Source organism: Chiloscyllium punctatum, chromosome 8 (assembly GCF_047496795.1).
Source record: "Chiloscyllium punctatum isolate Juve2018m chromosome 8, sChiPun1.3, whole genome shotgun sequence".
In the NCBI taxonomy this organism is placed as follows: domain Eukaryota; kingdom Metazoa; phylum Chordata; class Chondrichthyes; order Orectolobiformes; family Hemiscylliidae; genus Chiloscyllium; species Chiloscyllium punctatum.
In genome coordinates this window covers 49,991,811-50,018,193 of record NC_092746.1, presented here as the reverse complement: position 1 = coordinate 50,018,193, position 26,383 = coordinate 49,991,811, and the positions used below count along the sequence as shown (strand labels likewise).

The window sequence follows — 26,383 nt, the reverse complement described above, 5'->3', positions numbered from 1 at the left end:
CCATTCAGCCCATCAAGTCCACTCCACCATTTAATCATAGCTGAAGGGTGTTTCAATTCCACTTACCCCAACTCTCCCCGTAGCCCTTAATTCCTTGCAAGCTCAAGAATTTATCAATCTCTGCCTTGAAGACACTTAACATCCCGACCTTTGCGACGGTCTTTGCACCGTTTTTGTTCCAGCTCCACATTCTCGACTCTGAGGAAGCAAGACCAGTATGTGTACACAAAGGGTGACTTGGTGATTGGATACTGGTTCCTGGGGAATTATTTCACCAACCTCACATTGTCACTACAAGGTTTGTGGGAGAATTCAGGGATGGACAGTAACTTTATTTACCCTTCTTCCTGGGGGAAAAAAGTGATGAAAGAAATGGGGGAGTGAAGATAAAGTTATTTATATAAAAAAGAAAGAACTGCTGATGCTGGAAATCAGAAACAACAACAGAAATTGCTGGAAAATCTCAGCAGGTCTGTGGAGAGAAATCAGAATTAGAGCCGAGAGTGTGGTGCTAGAAAAGCACAGCCTGTCAGGCAGCATCCAAGGAGCAGGAGAATCGACGTTTCGGGCATTAGCCCTTTTCTCCCAGAAATCAGAGTTAACAGAGTTGGGAGGGAGGGTCACTGGACATGAAACATTAAGTCAGATTTCTCTCCACAGATACTGCCTGACCTGCTGAACTTTTCCAGCAATTTCTGTTTTTTGTTGATGAAGGAGTTGTTGTGAGTTTGTAAAGAAGTGTATACATAACCGAAGAACACAGTGGCAGCAGTGGACAGAGATAGGAACCCTTTCCCTGCTCTTGGGGTAACCCATAATGCGCTGTGTGTAGTTGACGTTGTGTGTGTGTGTGTGAGAGTGAGAGAGAGAGAGAGACCAGGACTTCCTGGTGGAGAGACGGCCAGGAATGCAGCAGTTCAGTGCCCGACTCCCTTCGTCTCTCACTCACTCACTCCCTGTTACCAGTTGCGCCTCGGCTGAGCGGATAGTCGCCTTTTTATTTTGCCGAGATGTAGATTGGCCGCCAGTCCGGCTTCGGGTGAGTGTGGACGCTTCCCTTTATTTCATTCTCTCCCTCTCGCTATTCCCCAGCGCCGCCACTCTTTCGTCCGCACTCTGAAACTTTCCTCAGGGCGAACTTGGCTTGCTGCAGCGAACGGGAGGGGAGTGGGGTTCCTTCCTACAGCTCAGGCCGCGCCAGCCCCACTCGCTTACTTTCCTCAAACTGCAACCCACCCCTCGCTCTCGCTGGAATAAAACAAAGAAACTGCGGCTGCTGGAGAAACTCAGCAGGTCTGGCTGGCAGCATCTGTTTGGGGAGGGAGGAGAAAAGCAGAGTTCACGTTTCGGCTCCAGTGACCCTTCATCGAAACTGCTAGTAACTCGGAAAAAAATGTGGTATTTATGCTGAAGACGAAGTTAGTGGAGGGAGGGAGGGAGAGAGAGAATGAGTTGGTAGGTGGAGATGTAGCCCAGAGAGAGATACAAAGTAAACAGGGGTATTATGGATGGAAGGCCCACAGAAGGGAAGCAGGATAAATGATAATGAGGGCCGAGGATAGTGAGGGGTCTGTGTTGAAAGCAATCCCTGTAATGTGGTAATAGACTTGAGAGTGGGTGAAAACGGGTTGACTGTGTTCAAAACAACCCAGCGGTCTGTTTCTGTGCTGTACATCTCTATTACTCTGTTATATCATGACTGGGTGTGGGAGTATGTAAAAAAAAAATGTAGAAGCTATCCTCTGACCTACTTTACCATCTCTTCCAAAGTTGGCACAAGTTGAAGATTTCACTGCATCTTCAGTCAGGGTTTGGACAATTATTGTCCAGACACACTTCAGAAAGAAGTACATACTTTTTAAAATTTCAGTCACGTTACTTGACAGACACAGTTGATGACCAATGCAACTTCTGAAACCCACAGTTGCCATTTGGTGAACTGCACAGTTCAGTTGGTCATAGTTTTAAAATGCTAGGTCCTGTTACTGCAAGTCAGCCTGAGACCGCAAAGTGTTTCACTGTAAGCTTGTGGGCTGGTAGTACCACAAGATCCTGATGAAGGGCTTTTACCTGAAACGTCGACTTTTCCTGTTCCTCAGATGCTGCCTGACCTGCTGTGCTTTTCCAGCACCATACTCTCGACTCTGATCTCCAGCATCTGCAGTCCTTACTTTCGCACAGTACCACAGATGTTTACTCTTGTAGATCACAGACTGGTTAGCCAAAAGAGGCCATTCCCTTATCAGGTCTACCCTGTGTCCTGGAGAAAGCATTATGTTATAGTACCATTCTCCTGCCTTCTGCTCTACTAAAGTTTTTTTTCTCAATTTATATTTGCTTATTTTGCAAAATATAAAACTGTGCCCTCTCCATCCTTTTGCAAGAGTTTCACCCTATTTACTCTGAACGGAAAATTCATAAGTTCAAAAATTTGTATCAAGATTCCCCTCAGCTTTCTTACCTCGAAGAGAAACTGTTAAAATCTATTCTAATAACTGAGGTTTCCAAACCCTGAGAACCCCTCCTGTAAATCTCCTTGATTGGTTTGCATTCTTCCTGATGTGAGGCAGCCGGAACTGTACACAATACTCCTGCTGAGGTCTAATTATTATATTGTATTAAGTTCAGCATACTTGCTCTTTTAGTCTCATGTCTAATTAATAACGCTTTGAATATTGTATGCTTTATTACCCTGATCTGCAAATATGCACCAAGGTTTCTCTGCTCCTTCACAGCCTTGAGGACAGTAATCTTTGTTGAATACTGCATCTCCATGTTCCTTCTACCAAAATGGATTAGGGACCTACATGGGAAACTGAGAGTGGAGCCAGAAGACGCAAATTAAGTTTTTGCTGAGTACATTGTGCATTCATGAATGCATTCATGAATGCACAATGTAAGTTGAGAAATCAAAGAGAATGGTGACATGCTTGAACTAATCATAACTGAGAGGGAGGAGACAGTAGTGCCCCTCAGCCTCTGACGCTAGCGAAAATAATTGCAAGTTTATCCAACCACTCCTTAAAGGAGTACACTTCAATCCAGGCAACATCCCAGAAAGCCTCTTCTGCGTCCTCTCCAAAGCCTCTACTTCTACAGTGTGGGGACCAGAACTGCACACAATGCTCCAAAAGTGGCCTAACTAAAGTAATATATAACTGACTCAGTGATATTTATTTGTGAGGCACCTGTGGAATGCCTAGGGATTTGGAGTGGCAATCTGATTGGGAGCCGGATACTACAGATAATTGAGTTACTCATCTGGATCAGTACTCAGGAAATGTCAACAAATAAATCATTATTTAACTCTGGAGTACTTGTAGAACTGATCCCTAAATCATTCACATTAACCTCAACCCAGACTCCCCCCTCTCTTTAACCAGACTTAGCCTTTTAGCCAACACCTAAATTAATCCAAAATTTTGACCAAGCTAGTCTTTATCATCTAACTAAAATCCCCTCACCTCACCCACCGTGCTTTTTTTTAATTGAAAAAGGTTTTTATTTTTTACAGAATTATAAAAGTACAAAAGATGGTAGAACAATCTAATGTTACAAAAAACATTAACAATGAACTACCTACTACTCTACAAAACAAACCAAAACTGTCACAAAGGTACAGAACAATCTTTTCACATTACAATTCAATAAATAATTGAATTTAGCAAATTAGTTTAAATTGTCTTAAATTATACTAGACTAACCTAATTTAACTTAGATTAGGTCAGATTAGATAAAATCAACTTAAATTTAATTAATGTAATTTAATTCGATGCACCCCTACCGAGGCTCCCATCCACGGGAGCATCAGTTATTATACCCATATTTAATCAAGCTTACTTTTTCCCCCCCCCCCCCCCCCACCAGGCTCCAAACTGTCAGAACTGGCCTTCACAGCTATATAAAGGCCCTGGTCAATATGGCTGACAAGTCAGTGCCTATGTAATTTAAGGGTCACCACATCTTTTAGAATAGTTCCATTTTCTGGTACAACACATTTGTAAGAAAATCCAGGGGAACGTGCACCATCACTAATCTATGCCACCCCATGAGAGCTGCTGGGGGGGGGGGGGGGGGGGTGGTTTCTGAGGTCCAACTCATTAAAATGTTCTTCCTTGCACAATACGTGAGAATGTTGAATAATCTCTTCCCGTGTTCATCTCGTGAAAGAAGGGATACCGGATCTGCCTTAACTTCAAGTCCCAGGATCTCGTCCAACTCATAGACTATGGGAACCCAGTACCTATGGATCTTATGGCACAACCACAGACAACATGTCAGGGTGCCTGTGCTTATTTTACATTTAGGGCAGCCTGGAGATGCTCCTTTCTTAAATTTTGTGAATTGCGTCGGGGTCGTATGGGCTCTGGAGAATCTTCAATTGCACAGCCTGCGCTTTATTGCTTATCAAGCTCTTTTTCACATTTCCCCATATGTCCTCTCCTGTTTCAGATGACATTTCTACCCCTAGCTTGCGACTCCAGACTCCATAGAGTCTTTCCATATCTTCCAAGGTGCCTCTTCTCTATGACTGAGAGGATACTAGGGCACTCTTCTCTCCATGTTGAACTTGTAGGGCTGAGATAAAAGTGTGGTCCTTCTCTGTATATAATCCCCAACCTGAAAATAATGGAAGAGGTCCCTACTAGGTAGCCCATATTTGTGACTTCGCTGGTCAAGACATCAGGACCTCTCCCTGTCCCACTGTGCTTTTAAGTTCATGTTACTGCATCAGTCAGAGGGGTTAGTGTGTTGAATAGTGAAAATGTAATCAATAATGTTGATCAACTTTGCTTGTTGGCATTGTTTTACTTTCAACTTGTGCACAGCCATTTAAAGAGAGCACTTGTGATTTGTTAATTGGGTTAGAGAAACTCATCACATTGCAATTTGGAAAGATGAGTTGTAGTGAAAAAGTTGACAACTCGCGGGGACGCCCATAAACATCCAGACCAACTCATTGCTGGATGATTGGCTGTGTCTGAAAGACTGCAAAATGATTCTGACAGTCACTGGTCTTAGCTTCTTCAGTCGTGTTGAGATGATAAGTTAAATAAATCTGTTTTCATCATGAAAACAGATGTTTCAGCTGAATTCAAGGATATCAGGTTGACACGAAAGCAGGAGTAGGATGAAAATATTATCTAGTTTAGGACTTGAGCGAGGTAGACTGAGCCTTTTGTAAGTTGGTGCATTATTTTTATTTTCTGCAGCTTCATACTTGTCTTGATTAGTAACAGTCCTCCTGAGTCGGGGGTTTGTGAACTCCAAGGTCCATTCTACTTCTGTTCCTGAAAGAGGCAGCAATATTAACAGTTTAACATCCATCTGCTGCGATGGTTGCACACAATGATATGCTCAACGTCTCCATTCTATAGTATTTATAATTTGAGTTTGAATAGTAAATACTGTCTTAATGTTAAATTGTTGATATAAATTATATACTCATACCGACTTGTATATAGCAGATGTGATTAACCTGTCATCAGGTGCAAGATGTGGATCCATGTTTCTTATGCTGGTAATGGAATGATAATCCTATGTGCAGTGTTATGAGTGAATCCGGAGGAGTGAATAAATTCTTCTCTTTTTGCTGCTGAGTTCAATAAAGCAGTTTACATTTTTTAAAGTAATTCTCTTTTCGATTTAATGTGTAAGTGACCATGTGTGAAACTGTGAAGAAGCTAGTTAGCCAGATCTCTTAAATTAACAAGTAGGTAGTTTGTTTTATTCTTTGAAGATTAAAGTTCACTCACTAAAATGAATAACATTATCAACAATTAAAACTCATCCTATGTCTGTGGTATATACATAAACTGGCATGGGAGTGAACCTCGAATATGAGAGAGAGTTTTTTTTCAATTCCATGTCCATGAGGGAAACAAATCACAATTTTCTGTTCTGGAAGCTCTGGTGGGCTTGTGTTCAGTGAAAGCTGGTTGTTCTTCTCGAGACACTTTTAAACTGCAATCAGTCATTTTTTTCAGAGTAGATAAAATAGCACTTGGAGCTCTCTTGTTTCTAAAAACAAAATCCTTCTCTTTGTGATATATTCCAACTTGTAAATGAGACAGAGCCCTAGTTTGAAAAACCTGCTGAGAGATGACTGTTATCTATTCCATCCTGCAGGCCTCTTTGTTTTTACTTCCTGCAACTTCCAGGGAATTTTACAATGTCACTTCTTCTCAGGTGGGATTTTGATCGTGTGACAGGTAGCTTTTGACACACAATGAAACCAATTGATAATAACTAAATATTTTTTGATTTTTTTTGTTGTCAAAGTGATCAAAATAGCACTGAAATAAATGAGGATAACCATCCCATTCCTTCTCTCTCCATTTTAGCTTGAGTGCAGAAATGTAATTTGCTATGAAATACATTTAACCCCAACTTAAAAATCTGGAATGGCCATTTTATTTATAATCAACAGAGATACCAGGTTATTGAGCTCAATAGGGAAATTTAAAATACCAGTAGAAGTTGAAACATTGAGCTGTAAGCCATGTGGTTTTCTAAATTATCTCTCCACAGAAGTCTCCAGATTGCATGTACCCTGCTTCCCAGATTCCACCTGTTAAATGACTCTCGAGAAAAGTGGCCTCTGTTGCTGTATAGTCTTAATTCAAATGGTGGACACCTTTGCAGAAAGTCATTACTGCTTTGTTTTAATGCTCATCAAGAGAACATGTACAATTTATAAATACAATGCTTCCTTAAGATTTCCCACAGTAAATACTTAACTGAGAACTAAAGTCAATAAAACAACTTTGTAACAACAATAGAGTTGAGATCAATTTTGGCACTGAAGTAGCTATTTAGGTTCAACAACTAATTTTACATGTTTGAAGATGCTAGAATTGTAACTAATGGAGTATTGGATAGAAACTGTCATTGTTGTCCTCTCGCACCAAATGCACTATTTCCAGAAGTGGTAATGATGTGAAAAGAACTAATAGCTTTGTGAGTTGCTCTTCTTACATTTTACTGCTGAGTCACAACAACATAAAATTAGCCTGTTTTAGCTCCTAGTTAGAGTAAATGAGCGATCAATTTTTGAAAAAAACAACTTAGTACAGTACTTGAATATCTGGATCAAATTCTGGAGGAGATTTATCGATCAGGTTGTCTGTTTGGGTGTGGTGGCGAGGGGGCGGCATGGTGGCTCAGTGGTTAGCATTGTTGCTTCACAGCACCAGGGTCCCAGATTCGATTCCAGCCTCAGAAACAAGTTTGCACGTTCTCCCCATGTCTGCATGGGTTTCCTCCTGGTGCTCTGGTTTCCTCCCAGTCCAAAGATGTGAAGGTCAGGTGAATTGGCCATGCTAAATTGCCCAGGGAAATGGGTCTGGGTGGATTACTCTTCGGAGGGTCGATGTGGACTGGTTGGGCTGAAGGACCTGTTTCCACACTGTAGGGAATCTAATCTAAGTTTGCTTGCTGAGCTGGTGGATTTGTTCTCAGAGGTAGCATCATCAGTGAGCCTTTGGTGAAGCATTGGTGTTCTGTCCCATTTGCTATTTATGTATCTTTCTTTGTTATGGTAGGTGTCATCAGTTTCTGAGAGGTTGGTAAATGGGGTCCAAATCTATATGTTTGTTAATGGAGTTCCTATGCGTCCCTTTGTCTAGCCTGTCCCAGGATGGATGCATTGTCTCAGTCGAACTGGTGACCCTCTTCATTTCTGTGTCTGAATACAAGTGATGGTTGGCCATGTCTTTTGGTGGCTAGTTGGTACTCATGTATCCTGGTGGCTAGTTTCATGCACGTCTGTCCAATATAATGCTTGTTACGGTCCTTGTAGGGTATTTTGTATAATATTAACAACCATATAGATTTGGACCACGTTTACCAGCCTCTCGGAAACAGAACCGGAAATGATATCACTCAACCACATCATACCAAGACACACAAATAGCAAAAATGGACAGAACACCAAGCTTCACTGGAGGCTCACTGATTATGTTACCTAGCGTGGAGATGAATCATTGAGAAAAAAATAACCAGCTCAGCAAGCAAACTTACAACCGGTATCTGTTGCATTTTGTTTTTTTTAGAAAAAAGGCATAATGTGGCCTTTGAGAACCTGTTAACTAATTTCTGAACTGTCCCTTCACAGAAACTTCAACCATGTCCTGTCATTCAAACTCACAAGGACACCATAATTGAAGTGAAATTTTTAAGCTTCTGACCTGAGACTCATGGATGAAGGGGAATAAAGGCAATGACAAAGATGTTTTAAAAGTAATGGTGATGTGAAGCAGAAAGTCAGTGCTGGGTATTTTATAGGTACAATTGGTTAATCAACTTGCTGCAGTCACGGATGTCAAGGGCACACCTAGAATGAAAGCACAGGCCTTAACAACAATTGTTGCATCAGAGATTAGTTTTTATCTGTAAATATAGTTAATTAACATAGAATCTGTGCCCAGTTAGAATGTGGTGCACAGTATGGTCATCTTCAGTGATTTGTAGTGTAGGCCATTTGGCCTTTGGTGTCTGCCCTGCCTTTCGTTGTGATGATGGCGGATCATCCAACTCAATAACCTCATCCTGTTTTTCCTCCAGATTCTTTAATCACCTTAAACCTAAGAACTATACCTAATTTCTTCTTGAAATCATACACTGTTTTCTGTGGGAGTGAATTCCACAGGCTCATTACTCTCTGGGTGAAGAAAATTCTCCTCATATCAGTGAGAAATATGGCAAAAAAAGGTCACAAGACTGCTGCTTCAGGTTTGAAGGCATACAAGATCCATTTGTAGGAAGTAGAAAGATAGTGGTCAATATTTGTTGTCCAGTAAGTTGACCATCCTTGACATTTTATTGTTTCTTATTTGAACTGAAAACCAGCAGCTCTTTCATTTGCTGGAAGACACCATTGTAAAAGGCTCAGAAGTAATTTTTTCCATTGGGAAAGCACATATGAGTATAACAAGGATAAAAATAACTAATTGTACAAAAGAGGAATAAAAATTGGGAAGAATTTATTGATGACCATATTGACCTCCTTCATGGCATCTTTAGATTTGACAAGAATGAAGTCTTGCGTAATGGTTTATTTGGTGGTTAGACTTCACTCCATTTCTTCACGGGTGCTGCCATACCTGCTGAGTTTCTCCAGCATTCTCTTGTATGTTTTACATTTCCAGCATCTGTAGTATTTTGCCTTTATTGTTCGGATTCACTAGTGTTTTGTTTTAGCAAATGACATAATATGGCCTTTGAGAGCCTGCTACCTAATTTCTGAACTATTCTTTCACAGAAATTCCAACCACGTCCTGTCGTTCAGTCTCCACAAGAACATCAAAATTGAAGCATCATGAAGATCACTTTGAAATGCAAATGGGCTTGGCTGGGGAAGAGCTGTCTTCTGATCACTTTATTATGGATTACTTATGTCATCTTAGAACTGTCAATCTCTACTGTTCAAAACTCTGCTGGACAGAGCAGTCGTGAAGAGAGGAAGTACAGGACCGATTCTAGTGATGAACAATTTGAAGATCTGTCACGTCCAGTCTATGAGAAACCTGATATTGATCCACATAGTCCTGGGGAGTTGGGTAAGGCTGTGCATTTGCAGCTGAGTCCTGATGAAAAAAAGAAAGAAGAGGAAAGTATTGAAAGATATGCTATCAATGTTTATGTAAGTGATACAATATCACTGCATCGCCACATCCAGGATGATCGGATGGCTGAGTGAGTTTTATCTAAGTATACAAGCTTAATTATCTAAAAGAACTGTGGAATTTGTTTTAAATTTGTTGGACTTGATTCTGCTACTTAAAAAATGTTTGCTGTTTTCCACTGAAAATAATTTTGAAACGCCTACGTCTGCGATGCTACAGTATTGTTGACTGCCATTCTTCATGATAGTTGACCATCAATGAGCTGCCTTTTAATTTTCCTCATCCCAGCTCCAAACACACGCTTGTCACAGCTCATTTCCTATTATAAAAGTTTCTCATTCACATCAACAATGTATGTAACTTGTGCTTTACAAGGGTGAGGTTTTATCTTCCTGGACAATGCCTTGCAAATTTGTTAGTGAATTTATAAAAGAATATCTGCCATGATTTCAAGACACCAAGCAGAAAATGGCAGCTCTAATAAGTAACAACTGCAAGAGTTCTGAAATAAAACAAAAAAGTATTAGAAGTACACAGCAAATCCATAAATGGGTAAAACAAGTTCTGAAATTTTGGGTGTATATTTTATGCGAGACTTGCTTTGGCACACTTGAGCAAGAACTCTTCAAGCTTTTCCACAACTGCCAAAAGTTCTCAGCCTTGCAATGTGAGAACATTTCCGGTTCTGGATATCTTGCCCAATGCAATGCTTTAAATTCCATAAGTCATTTATTTGAAACAGTTCAGGAAACTGAAGTGTTTCACTTAATTTGTGGGGATAATTTAACTTGCTGAACATTAATGGAATATGATTTATTTAATAAAGGAATGTCTTGTTCATTTAATGTAAATGGTAAATTGCCCATAGTGTGCAGAGATGTTCAGGCACAGGGATAGGATAGGGAAATGGGTCTGGGTGGGATGCTGTTCAGATGGTCTGTGTGGATTCAATGGGATTTTGTGATTCTAAAAATGTATTATGCACCAAAGTATGCAAATCAGTATTAGAGTTGGAAAATACTTCACCTCTATACATTGGCTCAATCCTTTGAACTGTAGTTTAGTTCCTTCTGTGCCTGTGTGACTGTGTTTTGGATAATGAGAAAATAGACATGTACCTATGGCTTTCTTCTGTTGTTCAGAGTTCCTACTTTAATCTGGTTCGAAGAGATGCAAAAGAGTTCAGTTGCAGGGGAACAAAGTTAGGACACGGAGGGAGGCTGTTTGCCTGTCTTGTCTTTTTGATTGAGGAGTTTACCAAGCTTATTCTGCTTTCTATCTTATGATACATAACAATATAGGTGGTATAGAAGCTTATTTTAAAAGTGTAATTTGGGGATCTGTCTCCACCATTCTGACTTGGACAGTAAGTTTCAGATTCTCCCCTCACTTTCAATGAAAATATTTCTCCTATCTCCCCATTTGTCTTTCTACCAATTACTTGAACTTGATGAATAAGGTTTACCTATCCAATTTGTATTGCTCCTCTTAATTTTATTTCCCTCTATTATATCTTCCTTCCACCTCTTCTAGAAACAATACCGGTCAATATGGGATACTTGGCCCATATCCCTCTAAACCATTCCTATTCATGTAACCATCCAGATGTCTTTATAATTTGTCATTGCACCAGCCTCCACCACTTCCTCGCGCAGCTCATTCCATACACATATCACCTTCTGTGTGAAAAAGTTGCCGCTTATGTCCCTTTTATGTCTTTCTCCTCTCACCCTAAACCTATGCCCTCTAGTTCTGGACTCCCCCGCCCCAGGGAGAAGTCCTTGTCTATTTATCCTATCCATGCCCTTCATGATTTTATAAACCTCTATAAGGTCATCCCTCAGCCTCTGATGCTCCAGAGAAAACAGCCACAGCCTGTTCAGCCTCTCCCTTTGCTCAACCCCTCCAACTCGAGCGTGTTTTGGATTCAACAGCCTACTTTCCTTTGGATTTAAGATCATAAGGTATTGGAACAGCATAGGCCAGTCGGCCCATCAAGTCAGATCCACCATTCAATTGTGGCTGATTTGTCTCTTATTTCCCATTCTATTGCTTTCTCCCGATAACTCTTAATTCCCTTACCAATGAGGAACTTATCTAACTCTGGAGCGGGGGAGTCCAGAACTAGATGGCATAGGTTTAGACAGGTACATGAATAGGAAAGGTTTGGGGGACATGGCCAAACACAGGCAAGTGGGGCTAGTTAGGACCCTGTGACTGGGGCTACAGAGCCTGAGTGAGTTCCACAGATTAACCACGTTCTGTTTGAAGTAATTCCTCCTCATCTCAGTTCTAAAGGGTTGACCCTTCACCCTGAGGTGCCCACAGCTCCTAGTCTCTCCAGTAAGTGGAAACACCTCTCCATGTCCACTGTATCCAGGCCTCTTGGTATTATGTAATGTTCAATCAGATCCCAGTCATCCTTCTAATCTCACTTAATTTTCTGACCAGTCTATCATGTGTGATCTTGTCAAAAATCTTGCAACATACTTTTGTTCTAGAATTTATTCTAAGAATCACTGAATTTTAGATTAGATCCCCTACAGTGTGGAATCAGGCCCTTCGGCCCAACCAGTCCACACCGACCCTCCGAAGAGTAACCCACCCAGACCCATTTCCTTCTGACTAATGCACCTAACACTATGGGCATTTTAGCATGGCCAGTTCAACTGACCTGCACATCTTTGGATTGTGGGAGAAAACCAGAGAACCCGGAGGAAACCCACGCAGACACAGCGAGAATGTGCAAACTCCACACAGACAAGTTGCCCAAGGTTGGGATTCTGGTGCTGTGAGGCAGCTGTGGCATGTAATATAGCCATTGAGCCAGAGCCTTCAAATCAGTATTATGGAATGTAACTATTAAATAGTTTACGATTCAGAAGCACATTGTCAAATAGTATTTGCAAGTAAATGTGATGATTTTTCATCCGGTAGAGCCTCAACTGCATACTTTTTTGTGGAAAGTTTGAAAAAAATATTTCTTTCTCATTCCCTTTTGCCACTCACTCGATTCTCTCAGCAAGCAGGCAAGTTAACAACTTTGATTTGGGGGTGTTGCTCGGTAATGGTTTGACTGGAAGCACGTATGAGTAATCCAAGGCATCTGATGTAATGGCCTCTTTTATTTTTCTTTACTTATCCTCCTCCTTGTGGTTGAGTGTCACCACTTCATTATATATTTGAGACTAAGAGTGGAATGCATGTCTTGAACCTGTTTTTACTGTATTTTGTATTGCAGTGTGTTGACAAATTTGCTACAGTAGCCGCGTGTTCTCTTGTTATTTAATTCCTTGTTCCCTTCTTCACCTGTGAAATTAAGGCAATTTTATTGCACAGTTGTCAAGCGTGAGGTTGATGATTGAATTTCCTGTGTTTTTTGATTCTGTGTTATTTTTATTATTTATCATTTGAAAACTTGGAGAATTCTGTCAGCTGGTGTATTGCAGTACAGTTACTCTTTAATTTGGACTGTGCAAATCAGAACTAAATTAGTTCTGATCCCCGATGCACAACCTCCTCTTGTGAGCTTTGTTTTAAAGGTATTTTGTGTTAAATTTTTGGGATATTCTTGATCCTATTGAAATTCTGCTTCATTTCAGATGTAGGTCAAGGAAGTTCAATTACAGGAATCTTCCTACCACTTCTGTCGTTATTGCGTTTTATAATGAGGCCTGGTCTACACTTCTCCGCACAATTCACAGTGTGTTGGAAACGTCTCCGGCTGTTCTCCTTAAAGAACTCATTCTCGTTGATGACTATAGTGATCGAAGTAAGGAAGTAATTATGTTGAACGTATTTATGCCGTTGCAATATTTTCAGATCGTGTTTCATGTGTAGTTTGATGGAGTATACGCCTGGTCTCTTTTTGGGACTCTCTGGGATTAGACATATTTCTCTCAGTTGACACCTGTTAACTTCAAACTAAGGAAGACAGATCCCAAAGATGCTGAATGGGTCTGAAGCACTGATATATCTCTTTCCCACAAAAGGAAAGAGCACTTAGAGTATTACTGCTCACTCTAGCCTTTTCAAATTAGTCTATAATGTTCTGGGTATAGCAAGGATCTGGAGATCTCTCTTCATTGAGGTATTTCCCTTATTAAGAGTGTATGGAGACAAGTTTACAAGTGAGCGACAGAAACAACTGAAAATAGATTAATTCTAATCTCTATGGAAGAACCAAACATTGCAGTTTGCAGTGTGGTGAAACAATTCATTACAAACTTAAAAATTGTCGAAGGGAATTTTTATTTCAAGCAGCAGATTCGCCTGACAAAGAGCTGCACAATTTAATGCTAATATCCCAACATGAACAAAAGTTACCAATATTTTGAGTAACAATACAGCAATTTCTTGGTCATCAGTGCCCTAGTAATAAATGTAGGTATTTAGAAATGTGTTTTACTGTTACAACGTTGTATGATACTTTGCTCTACGCTGACCTGAAAGCAATCAATATGTATATGATAATGCATTTAAATGTTGATTATTTTAGTTTACCTGAAGTCTCAACTGGAGCAGTATATCAGTAACCTTCAGCGAGTTCGTCTCATTCGAACCAATAAGAGGGAAGGGCTGGTCCGTGCCCGTTTGATTGGTGCAACCTTTTCTACTGGAGATGTACTTACATTTCTGGATTGTCATTGCGAGTGTGTTCCTGGATGGTTGGAGCCATTGTTGGCGAGGTAAGATCATGTACAGCTATTTTAATCAAACTGTTCAGGCGTTGCTGTTACAAACCAATGGGTCAGGTGGGACTTGAACACGAAAGTCCTGACTCAAAGGTAGGGAAGTTACTATTGTGCCACAAGACCCTAAAATTATGTATATCTTTGCTATAATGTGCTTTTAGCATTGGTACCTGTTATCCAGGACCCACTTCATCCAATTTTCACAAATTGCTTTAGAGCATTGTGTTGTCTTCACCCCCAGGTATACTTTGCTCTTGACCCTTCACATTTACCGCTTTAAAATGCTGGCTGTCGAGCAATGCTGCCGGCTGTGGGAGTTGTGAAAGATAACTTCATTCACTGCTGGTGCACTGACTGTAATGTGTGATACTATATCTCAAATCCCATCGCTGTACAATTCCCAGCTACTCTCATCACAGCAGAGTAGGCCAGAACTGAGAAAAATCCATCTAAAGCTCACCCAAGGATATTTATACTTTCCCTTATGTATTGTTCATGGAAATCTTTTTATTTTTAGGATTAGTGAGAATGAGACTGCTGTTGTATGCCCAGTTATTGACACTATCGATTGGAACACTTTTGCATTCTACATGCAGACAGGGGAGCCGATGATTGGTGGATTTGACTGGCGTCTTACATTTCAGTGGCATGTTGTCCCCGATGGTGAAAGAAAACGAAGGAAATCAAGAGTAGACCCAATTAGGTAAGTATATTTTGCTCACAATCGAAATAGAATATATTCAGTGCAGAGCTACTCTTAAACAAAAATCATTTAGAAAGGAGGTTGAAACACTTGAAATATAATAATCTAATTGCTTAAAAATGCAACAGAATGTCACGCGTTTGGTACTTTTATTTAGCACATGTTGATCTATAATTAAAATTAGTTTAAATTGAAGATAATAAATAACAGGTATGATATATTACATGTGGACTGGGTCATAAATGAAATGTTTTTGTGATCAGACTCCTGCAAGAACAGAGTGTGCAGAAGCTGTAACACATTTTGTGAAGTATGTTAGTGGCAATTAATAATTGAAAACCATTGTGTGAACATTAGCAAGAAATAAGCATCCCTTTTTAAATTGTTTTTGGGGACAAGATCTATGCTGTAAATTGTTTTAGAATAACTGTATGTATCCTATTGCTGTACTGTTACTTTTTATCGTCCCTTTTTTTTTTCTGGATATTTGGGCATTATTCAACCTGCTACTATTTGGTGAGATGAGAATGGGAATATTACCAGGCTTAATTAGCCATGGCATCACAGCTGAGTCTGAGGAAAACAAAATATTATAAGCTGAAACAAAAACAGAAAATACCAAAGTACTCACAGATTTGATGACATCTGTGTAGAGAGAAATAAAACTAACCTTTTTGGTTCAATGTCAAAACGTGTGGCACTGGAAAAGCACAGCAGGTCAAGCAGCATCCAGGGAGCGGAAGAGTATACGTTTCTAGCATAAACCCTTCATTAGGATTTCCAGCAGCTGCAGTCCTCACTGTCTCCTTTTTGGTTCAATGACCAGTTAACCCTTTCTTTCCCTGATAATATTGATTGACATACTGAATATTTCCAGCATTTTCTGTTTTCATTACATTTGTGCTTGAGTTTTGTTCTTCCCACTATGATGACAAAGTGTGGGAACAGGACTGCTAGCTGAGTTGTTCATTCTCTTCTCCCCAGTCCAATGTAACAGAAACAAATTTTGATGGCCCAGTTTCTGAATTAGTTAATAATAAGTAGTTCCACACAGGAGCAAAGATTCTTGGTCTCCTCTCACAACTAAACAGTAAAGTTATTTGCTGAATTATACGTAGGTCCTGAGTTCTGTATCCTATTAAAACCAATATAATCAATTCAATTGCTGTATTCTTCTTGACTTTTTTTAAACAAAGCTAAATATGCACAATTGAAAAAAATGCATCTCTCATCAGATCACCTACAATGGCAGGGGGGCTGTTTGCTGTCAGTAAGAAGTATTTTGAATACCTGGGCACCTATGACACAGGGATGGAAGTATGGGGAGGAGAGAATCTAGAGCTATCCTTCAGGGTAAGTGTTGTGTGTGCCATTGTATTTATTTGAGAACACAGCTCCACAGTTGCTTTTCTCAGCATTTCCTGTCAGATGAATTGACATGACTATTGCTGCCTCATTATGAGAAGCAATCTATTTGTTTGCTGGGACTAGTCTCAGCAATTTTCTATCTATCTGGATCACTCCATTCACCATGGCTACTATCTCAAATTAATGAGTAACCTTGATGCCAATGTAACTTGCTTTCCGTCAGTCTATTTATGAATCTTTTGGTTGCCATTTTGGACCTGAACCCCTTTTCCTTTCCTCTCCTTTTTGTCCCTTTACTGCTTTCGACAACTGTCTCCTTCCCTTTCTCCCCACTCTAGTAGTCTAACCTCCTCATTCTTCACTACTCAATGTCTTTTTAATTGTAAAGCTGCTACCTCTGGCATAATTTCCTTTTTTAATAATCCACTAACCTCTATTTTGTCATGTTAGAAAGCCTGCTTACCCATTTTTCACTGCCTCCTGGAGAGCTGTAACCTTAATTGTCTCATCCTTGCTTTTCCTGACCTATGATCCTGCTGGAGGATAACCTTGCCAATCCTGCTTTCCAGCCCTCTCCTTTATCCGGTACTGCCCTCCACATCTCCCTTTAAAAGTACATTGGCTTGCAAATAAAACATTTCCCATCCATGAGCTTATTCTGGGTATGCACAATGTTGCCACAGCAAATGATGATTCTTCCAACCTGTTGCCACTGTGCATTTTATTTTGGGATTGTCTGATCCTGGATATCAAAGAAATGCATAGTGCAGTATCTGCCAAGATTGGAGTGGGGTGATAGGGGGTGCAAGAGACACCAGCCTTTTATGACACCAGCTGTTGCAGTCTACCTGGTGAATTGGAAGGGCCAGCCTTTTGATGCATGTCAGCAGTTGGGTGAATTTGGTAGTTGGGTTGTCAGAGAGATTGGATTGTGGGGGTTTGATGATTGGGCTCAGCTAGGCTGGGCAGGATTATTGAGTTGGGGGAGGGTATGGCTGATTTGTAGTGGGGTGTGGGTGGTGTTGATTGGGGTAATATGGAGTTATCCAGGTTTCCAATCAGGTTTTCATCTGTCAAACATTGCCTGGGTAATTATCCACATGAGTACCACTGATCTCTCTCCCAAGTTGCCAGATGGCACTCCAGTCAGATGGTCCTGGGTGCTTCACAGTTTCACAAGCAATTCTCACTGGTCCACACATCTGGACTTCTACAGTCATAATCTGGAGATGCTGGTGTTGGGCTGGGATGTACAAAGTTAAAAATCACTATGTTAAAAATCGTTATAACCTGGTGTTGTGTGATTTTTTTTAACTTTTGTACTTCTGCAGGATACCGCTGTTCATCTCCCATAGTATATTCAATCTCTAATGGCGCGAAGACCTAAACATTTTGGTCATTGTCACATTATATACACATTGGTATTATGGTATCGATGAAGACGTGGCAGAAGGGTATTAACACTCAAACTGTCACGCTGACTGTTATTTCTGGAACACTTTCTCATCCTGTGCACTGAACAACTTCCCTCCTGGCTGATTTTGACTCACTCCTCCATTCTTGTTTTCTTTCTGCTGTATTTAACTGCCCTCAGTCGTCCTAACTCTGTCCTTCTGGGTAAAAGTTTCCATGTATGTATATGTCAACATCCCCTGAAGATTGTCATCTCATGTGACCTTGTTACCCCTCTGGCTATGGTAACTTCTTTTGTATTCACCTTCTGTCTCCCAAACATACTGTTCAAACTTCACCCAGGAATAAAATCATAACTTTTACTGGTGTTATCACAGATTGCAAGCATCAGGCTTGTGGTGGTTCTTTTGTAATGGCTATCCATTTGGTCCCTATACCCTTGCGATTTTTTTCATTTTCCAAGTCTGCCATATCTTCATCAATACCATGGTACCAATGTGTATATTACCAATGTGTACCAATGCGACAACGACCAAAATTTTCAGGTCTTTGTGGCACGGTGGCTCAGTGGTTATCACTGCTGCCTCACAGTGCCAGGGACTCAGGTTTGAATCCTGCTTTGGGCGACTGTCTGTGTGGAGTTTGCACGTTCTCCCTGTGTCTGTGTGGGTTTCCTCCGGGTGCTCTGGCTTCCTTCCATAGTTCAAAGATGTACAAGTTAGATGAATTGGCCATGCTAAATTGCCCATAGTGTTAGGTGCATTACTCAGGGGTAAATGTAGGGGAATGGGTCTGGGTGGGTTGCACTTCGGAGGGTCAGTGTGGACTTGTTGGGCCGAAGGGCCTGTTTCCATACTGTAGAGGATCTAATCAAAGTACGTACACAATTCCTTTGGAATGTTGTTATTAAATTTGCTTGCAGAACTCTGTCAATTTCTGTTTTTCCTACAATTCAACTTTGCATTTACAGTCCAACTTAACCTCTTCCATCTCACCACTGGCAGTGAGTGTGAGGAGCTTATGGCTTTTTTCATTAGAAAGCTGAAAATAATCCAGTTAGCTTCTCCCGCTGCTTCAATGCCTTCCACTTACCGTTAAGGACAAACTTGCCCAAATATTCTTAGCTGCCCTGGCCCTGAACTTCGTTTTCTTTCGATTCCATTCCATTTTCTGCAAGACCCTTTTCAACTTTCCATCAGACCCAATTCCTGTTCTGTTCAAATAACAACCAAATCTCTTAACTACTCAGTTTCCCTTACGTTGTCTCAGGTTAGTTCATTTTATTTTATGGTTCCCCTTCCTCTGGGACTGACACATCTCCCTCAAATCTTCTATTCCCATCCTGCTGAAAGTAAACCTACTCTTCCCTGTACTGTACCTGCAAATTGACACTTATTTCCAAGGTAAAAACAATGACTGCAGATGCTGAAAACCAAATACTGGATTAGTGGTGCTGGAAGAGTACAGCAGTTCAGGCAGCATCCAACGAGCAGCGAAATCGACGTTTCGGGCAAAAGGGCTTTTACCCGAAATGTCGATTTTGCTGCTCGTTGGATGCTGCCTGAACTGCTGTGCTCTTCCAGCACCACTAATCCAGTACTTATTTCCAAGCTCTCTTCCCTCTCCTTGAACGTGTTGTTACATGCCAAATCTGTGCATGTACTTTCCACAACTCCAATCAGGTCTCCAGCTATCCACATTACAGAAACAATCCTCCCTGAAGACTGTGATTTGTGATAACTACCTCACCCATCTGCATCTGTCTGCAATTTGCATTATAATTGGCTGCACTGTCCTTCTCCAAAGCCTCTCCTTCATCTTCAAAGTTGTGGAACTGCCTTGATATGGCTCTATTCTTACCTGTCTTACCATAGGCAGACAATCACCTGGAATGAATTGTCTTTTTTAAAAAATTATTCCTTCTGGAATAAGTGTGTCGCTGGCTAGGCCAGCATTTATCACTCATCCCTAATTGCCCAGAAGGCAGTTAAGAATCAAACACATTGTTATGGAGTTTGGAGTTACGTGTAGGCCAGACCTGTAAGGATGGCAGGTTTCCTTCTCACCCTTTGGCCAGCGTTTTATTTTCCCTTTTTATTGAATACGTACCTCATCAGCTGGCATGGTAGGATTCAAACCCATGTCAGTAGAACATTGACTTGGGGTTCTGCATTACCAGTCCAGTGGCACTGTCACTGCACCCCTCCCAGTACCGGAAAGGGAAGGTGGCTCTTTTACCTTTGGAGTTTGCCAAATATCTATCTTTGGGCCCTTCCTTCTGATGTTGTTCAGCGATACATGAAAACATATTTTAGATATCAAAATATCACTGATTTACTGGTGTCGCTCTTATTTATGTCTTGGGACATATTTATGAGGATGTTGAGTGATTTGAAGTCCACACAGAGTTGGCAAACCTACAGAACCCACACCTTATCAAACTTTCTCTTTTTTGACCCAGTCTTGTTTGCAGCCTCTGCATTACATTTCAGTTGGTAGCTGTGCCTTCTTTTAACCAGGTCTTCCTGAACCCTTCTTCCCTAACCCTGCAATATTTTTCTTCTTCCCCACCACCCATTGATTGTTTTCTTTTCTCTGATTAGATCTCTGTGGCTAGCCTTGGGATGCTTTTGTATGTTAAAGTTGATGTATAATTGTTTATTAATAAAGAGATTTGATGTGCTGATAATGTCTCCTTTTATGGTATATAACTGTATGACTGTATTCAAAGCTGTTGTAGTTGTATTTTGTGGTGGACTCTCTTGTGTTAATTTGTTTTGAAATTACTTCAAAAGATATGGCAATGTAGAGGCACGTTGGAAATTGATCCCTGTTCACATGTAGGCCACGTTTTTCCAAAGCGTGCTCCTTATGCACGGCCAAATTTCCTCCAGAACACTGTGCGAGCAGCTGAGGTGTGGATGGATGAATACAAAGTACACTTTTATTACCGGAATCCTCCAGCTAAAAAGGTACTGGGTGATGAGGTTTGTGTTTTGCATCTTTAACTTACAATAGAATCTGCTTTATCTGCCTTCACAGACATAGGAACAGAAGCAAGTGGAATATAGATAACAAAAACAATGTCTGTTCATTCACCAAGAAAAACAAATCAAATTAGCAATTAAGGTTGAAATTTTGTTCCAATACATTATACCTGTTAATCGTAGGTGAATAATGAAGGTTCCATTATGTTTAAGCAGATATAATTATCCTTGCTTTAAAACAGTAAAGTTGAATGTCAGATCTTACATAGTGTTATGAGGATGTATTTAGGAAGTTTTCTTAAGTTACAGAAATCATGACTTTGAAAATTACAATCATGATTGACAGACTAATGGAAGGAAGGCGTTCTTTCCAGTTCAATCCTTCATGGCCGCTGTAAAGAACAGGATGCTGAAGGCAGATTAGAATTACTTGTGTTTTTTTGCTGATTGGTAATATTTCCATGTTCAGTAATTTTGTTCTAAAATTGGCACCATTCAACTGAACTACTGTTGAATTGATAACTCGTCCATTTAGCTCAGTTGACATCAGGTTTGCTGTGCAGGGTGGTGCCAATAGTGTGGGTTCAATTCCTGCATCAGATAAGGTTACCATAAAGGACTATACTTCTCAACCTCTCACTTTGTCTGAGGTGTTGTGACCCTCCAGGGTAAGCCATGACCAGCTGTGTCTGAATGAGAGAACAGCCCTATGGTCTGGTAAGACTATGGCAATTATACATTTGTCTAATCTATGTGCTATGCAACCAGGAATGTGACACTGAATTAGTTCTTGATTTATTGTGGGGTTGTACAGCAGGATGGCTGAGGAGCCTCATGCTTACAGGACAAATTTGGACAATATCTGCATCTAGTCACAGTGTTGCACCCTTAATACTTTGAACTGGTTGAATAAATTAAAGAATCATACATAGTCACAATCACAGTGGCAGTAACGAGGGAATGATTTGGATCAGGTTCGAAAACTGTGAGGTTATTTCAGACCAGTCAACCTTGTAAAGTTCTCTTTGCTCCACCAAAATTTAAAAATGCTTTCTAATCTGGCAGACATACCACTAAGTACAACTTTATCACCCAACATTCCAGACTTCTTCATTTATCCTTGGGTGTAACCTCTGAGTGTTTGAATGCTGAGTGAAGCAGAAGTAGACAATCAGGCTGAGATTATGAATGGCTCACTATAAAGGGTTTCCTTTATTCCAGGAAAAGTATGGAGATATTTCTGAAAGAAAGCTACTCCGAGATCGTTTACAGTGCAACAATTTCAGCTGGTATTTGAAGAACGTATACCCCGAATTGCATGTACCTGAGGATCGTCCTAATTGGCATGGAGCAGTAAGCAGATGTGTCAATTCTCTCTCTGTCCCCTCACAATCCCCCTACCCCACTCCAAAAAACACAGTTACTGCATTATTTGAAGAGAAAATTAACTTTCTCAGCTGAAGGGCAGTTTCTACTTCTTGGGAACAAAAGTTTTAAGTGATCCATAAAAAGGCTGGGAATGGGACTGAGTACAGCTCACTCACCAATCTAATGCAAGCATGATGAGCTGACTCACCTGCCTTGCTGTAAAAGGAGGAGTTTTAGTTTTAAAAATATCAGGAACTTGGCAAAGAGCATAAAACTTAAAATTGCCTGTAATTTGGAAACAATTTGAGTGATGCATATACTCACTCGCGTACCTCACTCACTCGCATACTTCACTGACAGACTTACTTACTTGTTCTTTCCCTGCACTCTTCAGTATTCTTTATTTCGACCAATTCCTTAACTTCTCAGTCTGAACCAAACTGTTTACAACATGGTGTCCTGTTTGGTTCCTACACTGAACTTTCAACCTATATCCTCACCATCCCAAAGTTCTCCAACTTTCACCTCTGTTACAAAGCATTGCATCATTGTAGAATGTCAATGCTGCACCAGCTTTCGTTTTAGATTGTTGAAAGGACTTCTGATCTAAACCTTTTAATATTTACTGTGCTGTATCACTGGATTGCTACCATCCACTTACAATCAAATCTGTGAATGGATCTAACATTTCTTTTACTGGATTGTTTTTAATACTATTTTTTCCAGATTCGCAGTGTTGGAATTCCTTCTGAATGTCTGGATTACAATGCACCAGAACATAGTCCTGTTGGAGCACAGTTATCTTTGTTTGGTTGCCACGGTCAGGGAGGTAATCAGGTGAGTGCTCTAGTTTTTTGGGACTTTTTTTCAGTTTCATTTGGTAGAACAAACTATGTCACGTACATTTTAAATTGTTTAGTTTTGTGGCCTTTTAAAATAACGGTGATCCACAGTACAGGCAAACACAGGATGTAAAATAAAAGTAAATGTTGCAGCTTTAATTTGAGATATACTGGCAGTAATAGGGGACGTGATGCAACTTCAGTAAAAATGCGATTTGATAGCACTTTGGGAGAAATGAAGGAGTATTGATAAATTGATGAGCTGTAATTATATGTTTTTAAGAGGCATGATCAATAAAAGTACTTTGCTATTTTGCACCATGAACCAATATCAATTACTTTTGCTGAGATGTCCTTTGCAGCTATGGTTGGCTAGATTGCCTACAGGGAAGGCATTCCATTGAGCATATTGATTGAATTTAACTGTTACTGTGTAGAGTTTTGAAAGAGTAGCAATGTTCAATCATGAAAGCACTCAGTACAGTATATACTTTTCTACAATTTTGGGGCAGTGAGATCAAAGACAATATTTGGGACTCAATTCATGGGTTAAACTGGAGTTTCAAATTGATTAAGCTGGATTAATTCTTCAACTGATCCTAAAGACAAAATGCAGCATTTTCTTTGATAACCTTGAATAATTGTACAATGCTATTTACATGGTGTGTTTTACCATCATGTTGAGCTAAAATATTACCTGAAAATCACTCTTTTTAGTTTGACAACAACTAAAGTTTGAGTGGGTAAGATTTCTATTGGTGAGATTAGCTCTTGCAATGTCAGCTAGTTGACGGCTTCCCAAAGACCCACCGATGAAATTAATAACCGCTGGAATCGAAGTATTACTATACATTAACCTGCCTAATCACTGCTGGAATTTCTTATTTGCTGGAATACGATGTGTTCTGATATATATCTTAAAATTACTGGATCTTCCTTTTAACCTAATTTGCCATTTACTCTGCTTTCATGGCCTCCATAATGGCCCCCCATGATGTATGTAAAATTTAGTCATATTGTGGTTGCTGTTAGTTATGAGCACCTTCCCTCAGATCATTAATTAATCCTATCTGTCAAGTATGACAAGTATGAAAGAGGGAGAACTTCAAACTAATTTTTAGGTTGATGTGACAGGAAAGTATCCTTTAGTAGCTATCTTTCAAGTGTGAAGTTGGCTGCTTTAAGACAGAATCTTGTCAAGCTCCCTTTTGAACGTGCACATTGGAAATTTGACTGCGATCTTCAAATGTGCCATGTTCCAACAAAGTTCATGGAGATTAACTGAGTGTTGTGAAATAGTCATGTATGTTTTACATGGTGATACTATTCACTGCAGAATGATAGATATCATTAACCACCGTAAACCAAAGTTAAGTCTAAATGTTAAGAGCCTTGGTCAGATACTGCAATTTCAGTATTACATTTTTAATAATTCTACTGATTTATATAAAGGATTTCTGGTGAGTGTTATTTTACTAAAGCAATTGATTTTATTACTTTCAGAACACCTATGATACATAACATTTTCTTATTTAAAAACAGTATTTTGAATATACATCTAAAGGGGAAATTCGATTTAATTCTGTGACTGAACTGTGTGCAGAAGTGAATGATGGACAGAATTCCATTGGAATGAAATACTGCCCATTAGATGGCTCCCCTGTACCAGAGTCTATTACATGGGAATTTAAGCAGGTACGTAACTGAAACATGACTATAAAACAAAACAAGTCGAGAGGAAAATCATGTGCCCATTTCTGTAATATTTCCCTAATCTATGTATCTCTATATGTCACTCTTATTGGTTGTATTTTTTGTTCTTTATGGTCCCCGCAGCCAGTTTGATTGAAAGAGAGCAAATTTCTGCACATGTGCACATATGTAGGAGACAGCACAATTATTTTCTAATTTTTTATTTATTTGTTCATGGATTGTGAGATTTGCTGACAAGGCCAGCGTTTATTGCCCCATCCCTATTTGCTTCTGAGTAGCATGTGGTAAAGCAATTTTGTGAACTCCTGCAGTCCAGGTCTAGGTGTATTTACAGTGCTGTTATGGAGAAAGGTCCAGAAGTTTGATATGGTGATATTGTTCCAACTTAAGATCCGATGGGACTTGGGTGCTTTGGGTCAGTGGTGTTCCTCTACAGTTGTAGTCCTTGTTCTTCTAGATGTTGATGGTCGCAGGTTTGGAAGGTACTCCAGAGGAGGCTTAACTATTTTGCTATTGCTGTTGTGGATCTTCTAGTTGGTACATATTTCTGCCACTGTGCGCAAGTGGGGTGAATGAATATTTAAGGTAGTCGATGGATGCCAGTTAAATGGGTTGCTTTGTCCTTGATGGTATTCAGCTTCTGTAGTGTTGTTGAAGCTGCCCTCGTTCAGGCAAGTGGTGAGTATTCTAATACACTCCTGACTTGCAACTTGAATATGGTTGATAGGTTGTGGAAAGTTAAAAAGGAATTACTCATCCCAGATTTCTCAGCCTCTAACCTGCTTGTTTACCATGGCTGATCCAGTTAAAGTTCTGGTCAATGGGAATTCCTCAGATGTTGGTGAATCTAACGATAGTAAAGCTATTAAGTGTTAATGGTACTGGTTAAGCTCTCTTCTGTTCTTAAAGATAGTTATTGCTTGCCACTTGGGCTGGTTGGTGACATCTCACAAGCCTGGGATGTTTCTTAGTTCTTGCTCCTAATTGGCAGACTGCTTTATTATAGAAAAAATTGCAAACAGTACTGAATACTCTGCAATTATTGAAAGACACTTCAGCTTCGAACCTTACAATGGAAGACAAGTCACTGATGAAGATGGTTAGACCCCACATACTGCTCTGAGATGCTTCTGCGGCTATGTTCAGCCACAGGATGTTGGGCCAGCATTTACAGCTCATTCCTAGTTGCCTTTGAAAGGTGGTGATCAACATTCCCTCTAAGCTGTGCACATGTGCAGCTAAGTGAGGTTCCATGCGTGGTGATCGATGTCTGCTCACCAATTGTGGCATTGACATGCTGTTCTGGAGTTGTGATAAACTGCTTTCTTTAATTTCTGGAGTCCATTTGGTGTAGTTACACCCACAAAGCCATGAGGGAGGGGGTTGCAGGGTTTTAACCCAGTGATACTGAAAAAATGGTGATATATTTTCACATGTGAATGTTGACTGGCTGAAAATGGAATCTTCTACCTGGTGATGATCCCATGTATCTGTTAGCCTTGGCTTTCCATGTGGTAGTGGCTCTGGGTTTGGAAGGTGCTTTCCGAGGACTGTTGGTGAAATTCTGCAGTGCCTCTTGTAGATAGTCCACTCTGATGCTATTGAGTGTCAATGTTGGAGGGCCTGAATGTTTGTGGATGTGGTGTCACTCAAGAAAACTGCTTTCCCC

The 26,383-nt window shown here is 40.2% G+C and overlaps 1 protein-coding gene across 1 annotated transcript in view; it reads left to right on the top strand.

Moving 5' to 3' along the window:
* Window positions 1-882: 882 nt before the first annotated feature.
* poc1bl (POC1 centriolar protein homolog B (Chlamydomonas), like) overlaps window positions 883-26,383 on the top strand; it is a 30,145-nt gene continuing 4,644 nt past the window's right edge. Inside the window, exons 1-10 of the mRNA XM_072575499.1 lie at window positions 883-1,039; window positions 9,263-9,696; window positions 13,229-13,398; window positions 14,125-14,314; window positions 14,838-15,023; window positions 16,259-16,376; window positions 20,600-20,776; window positions 22,013-22,144; window positions 22,886-22,996; window positions 24,544-24,696. Coding sequence (XP_072431600.1) covers window positions 9,320-9,696; window positions 13,229-13,398; window positions 14,125-14,314; window positions 14,838-15,023; window positions 16,259-16,376; window positions 20,600-20,776; window positions 22,013-22,144; window positions 22,886-22,996; window positions 24,544-24,696 — 1,614 coding nt within the window. The 5' untranslated portion in view covers window positions 883-1,039; window positions 9,263-9,319. The remainder of the gene's footprint in view (window positions 1,040-9,262; window positions 9,697-13,228; window positions 13,399-14,124; window positions 14,315-14,837; window positions 15,024-16,258; window positions 16,377-20,599; window positions 20,777-22,012; window positions 22,145-22,885; window positions 22,997-24,543; window positions 24,697-26,383) is intronic.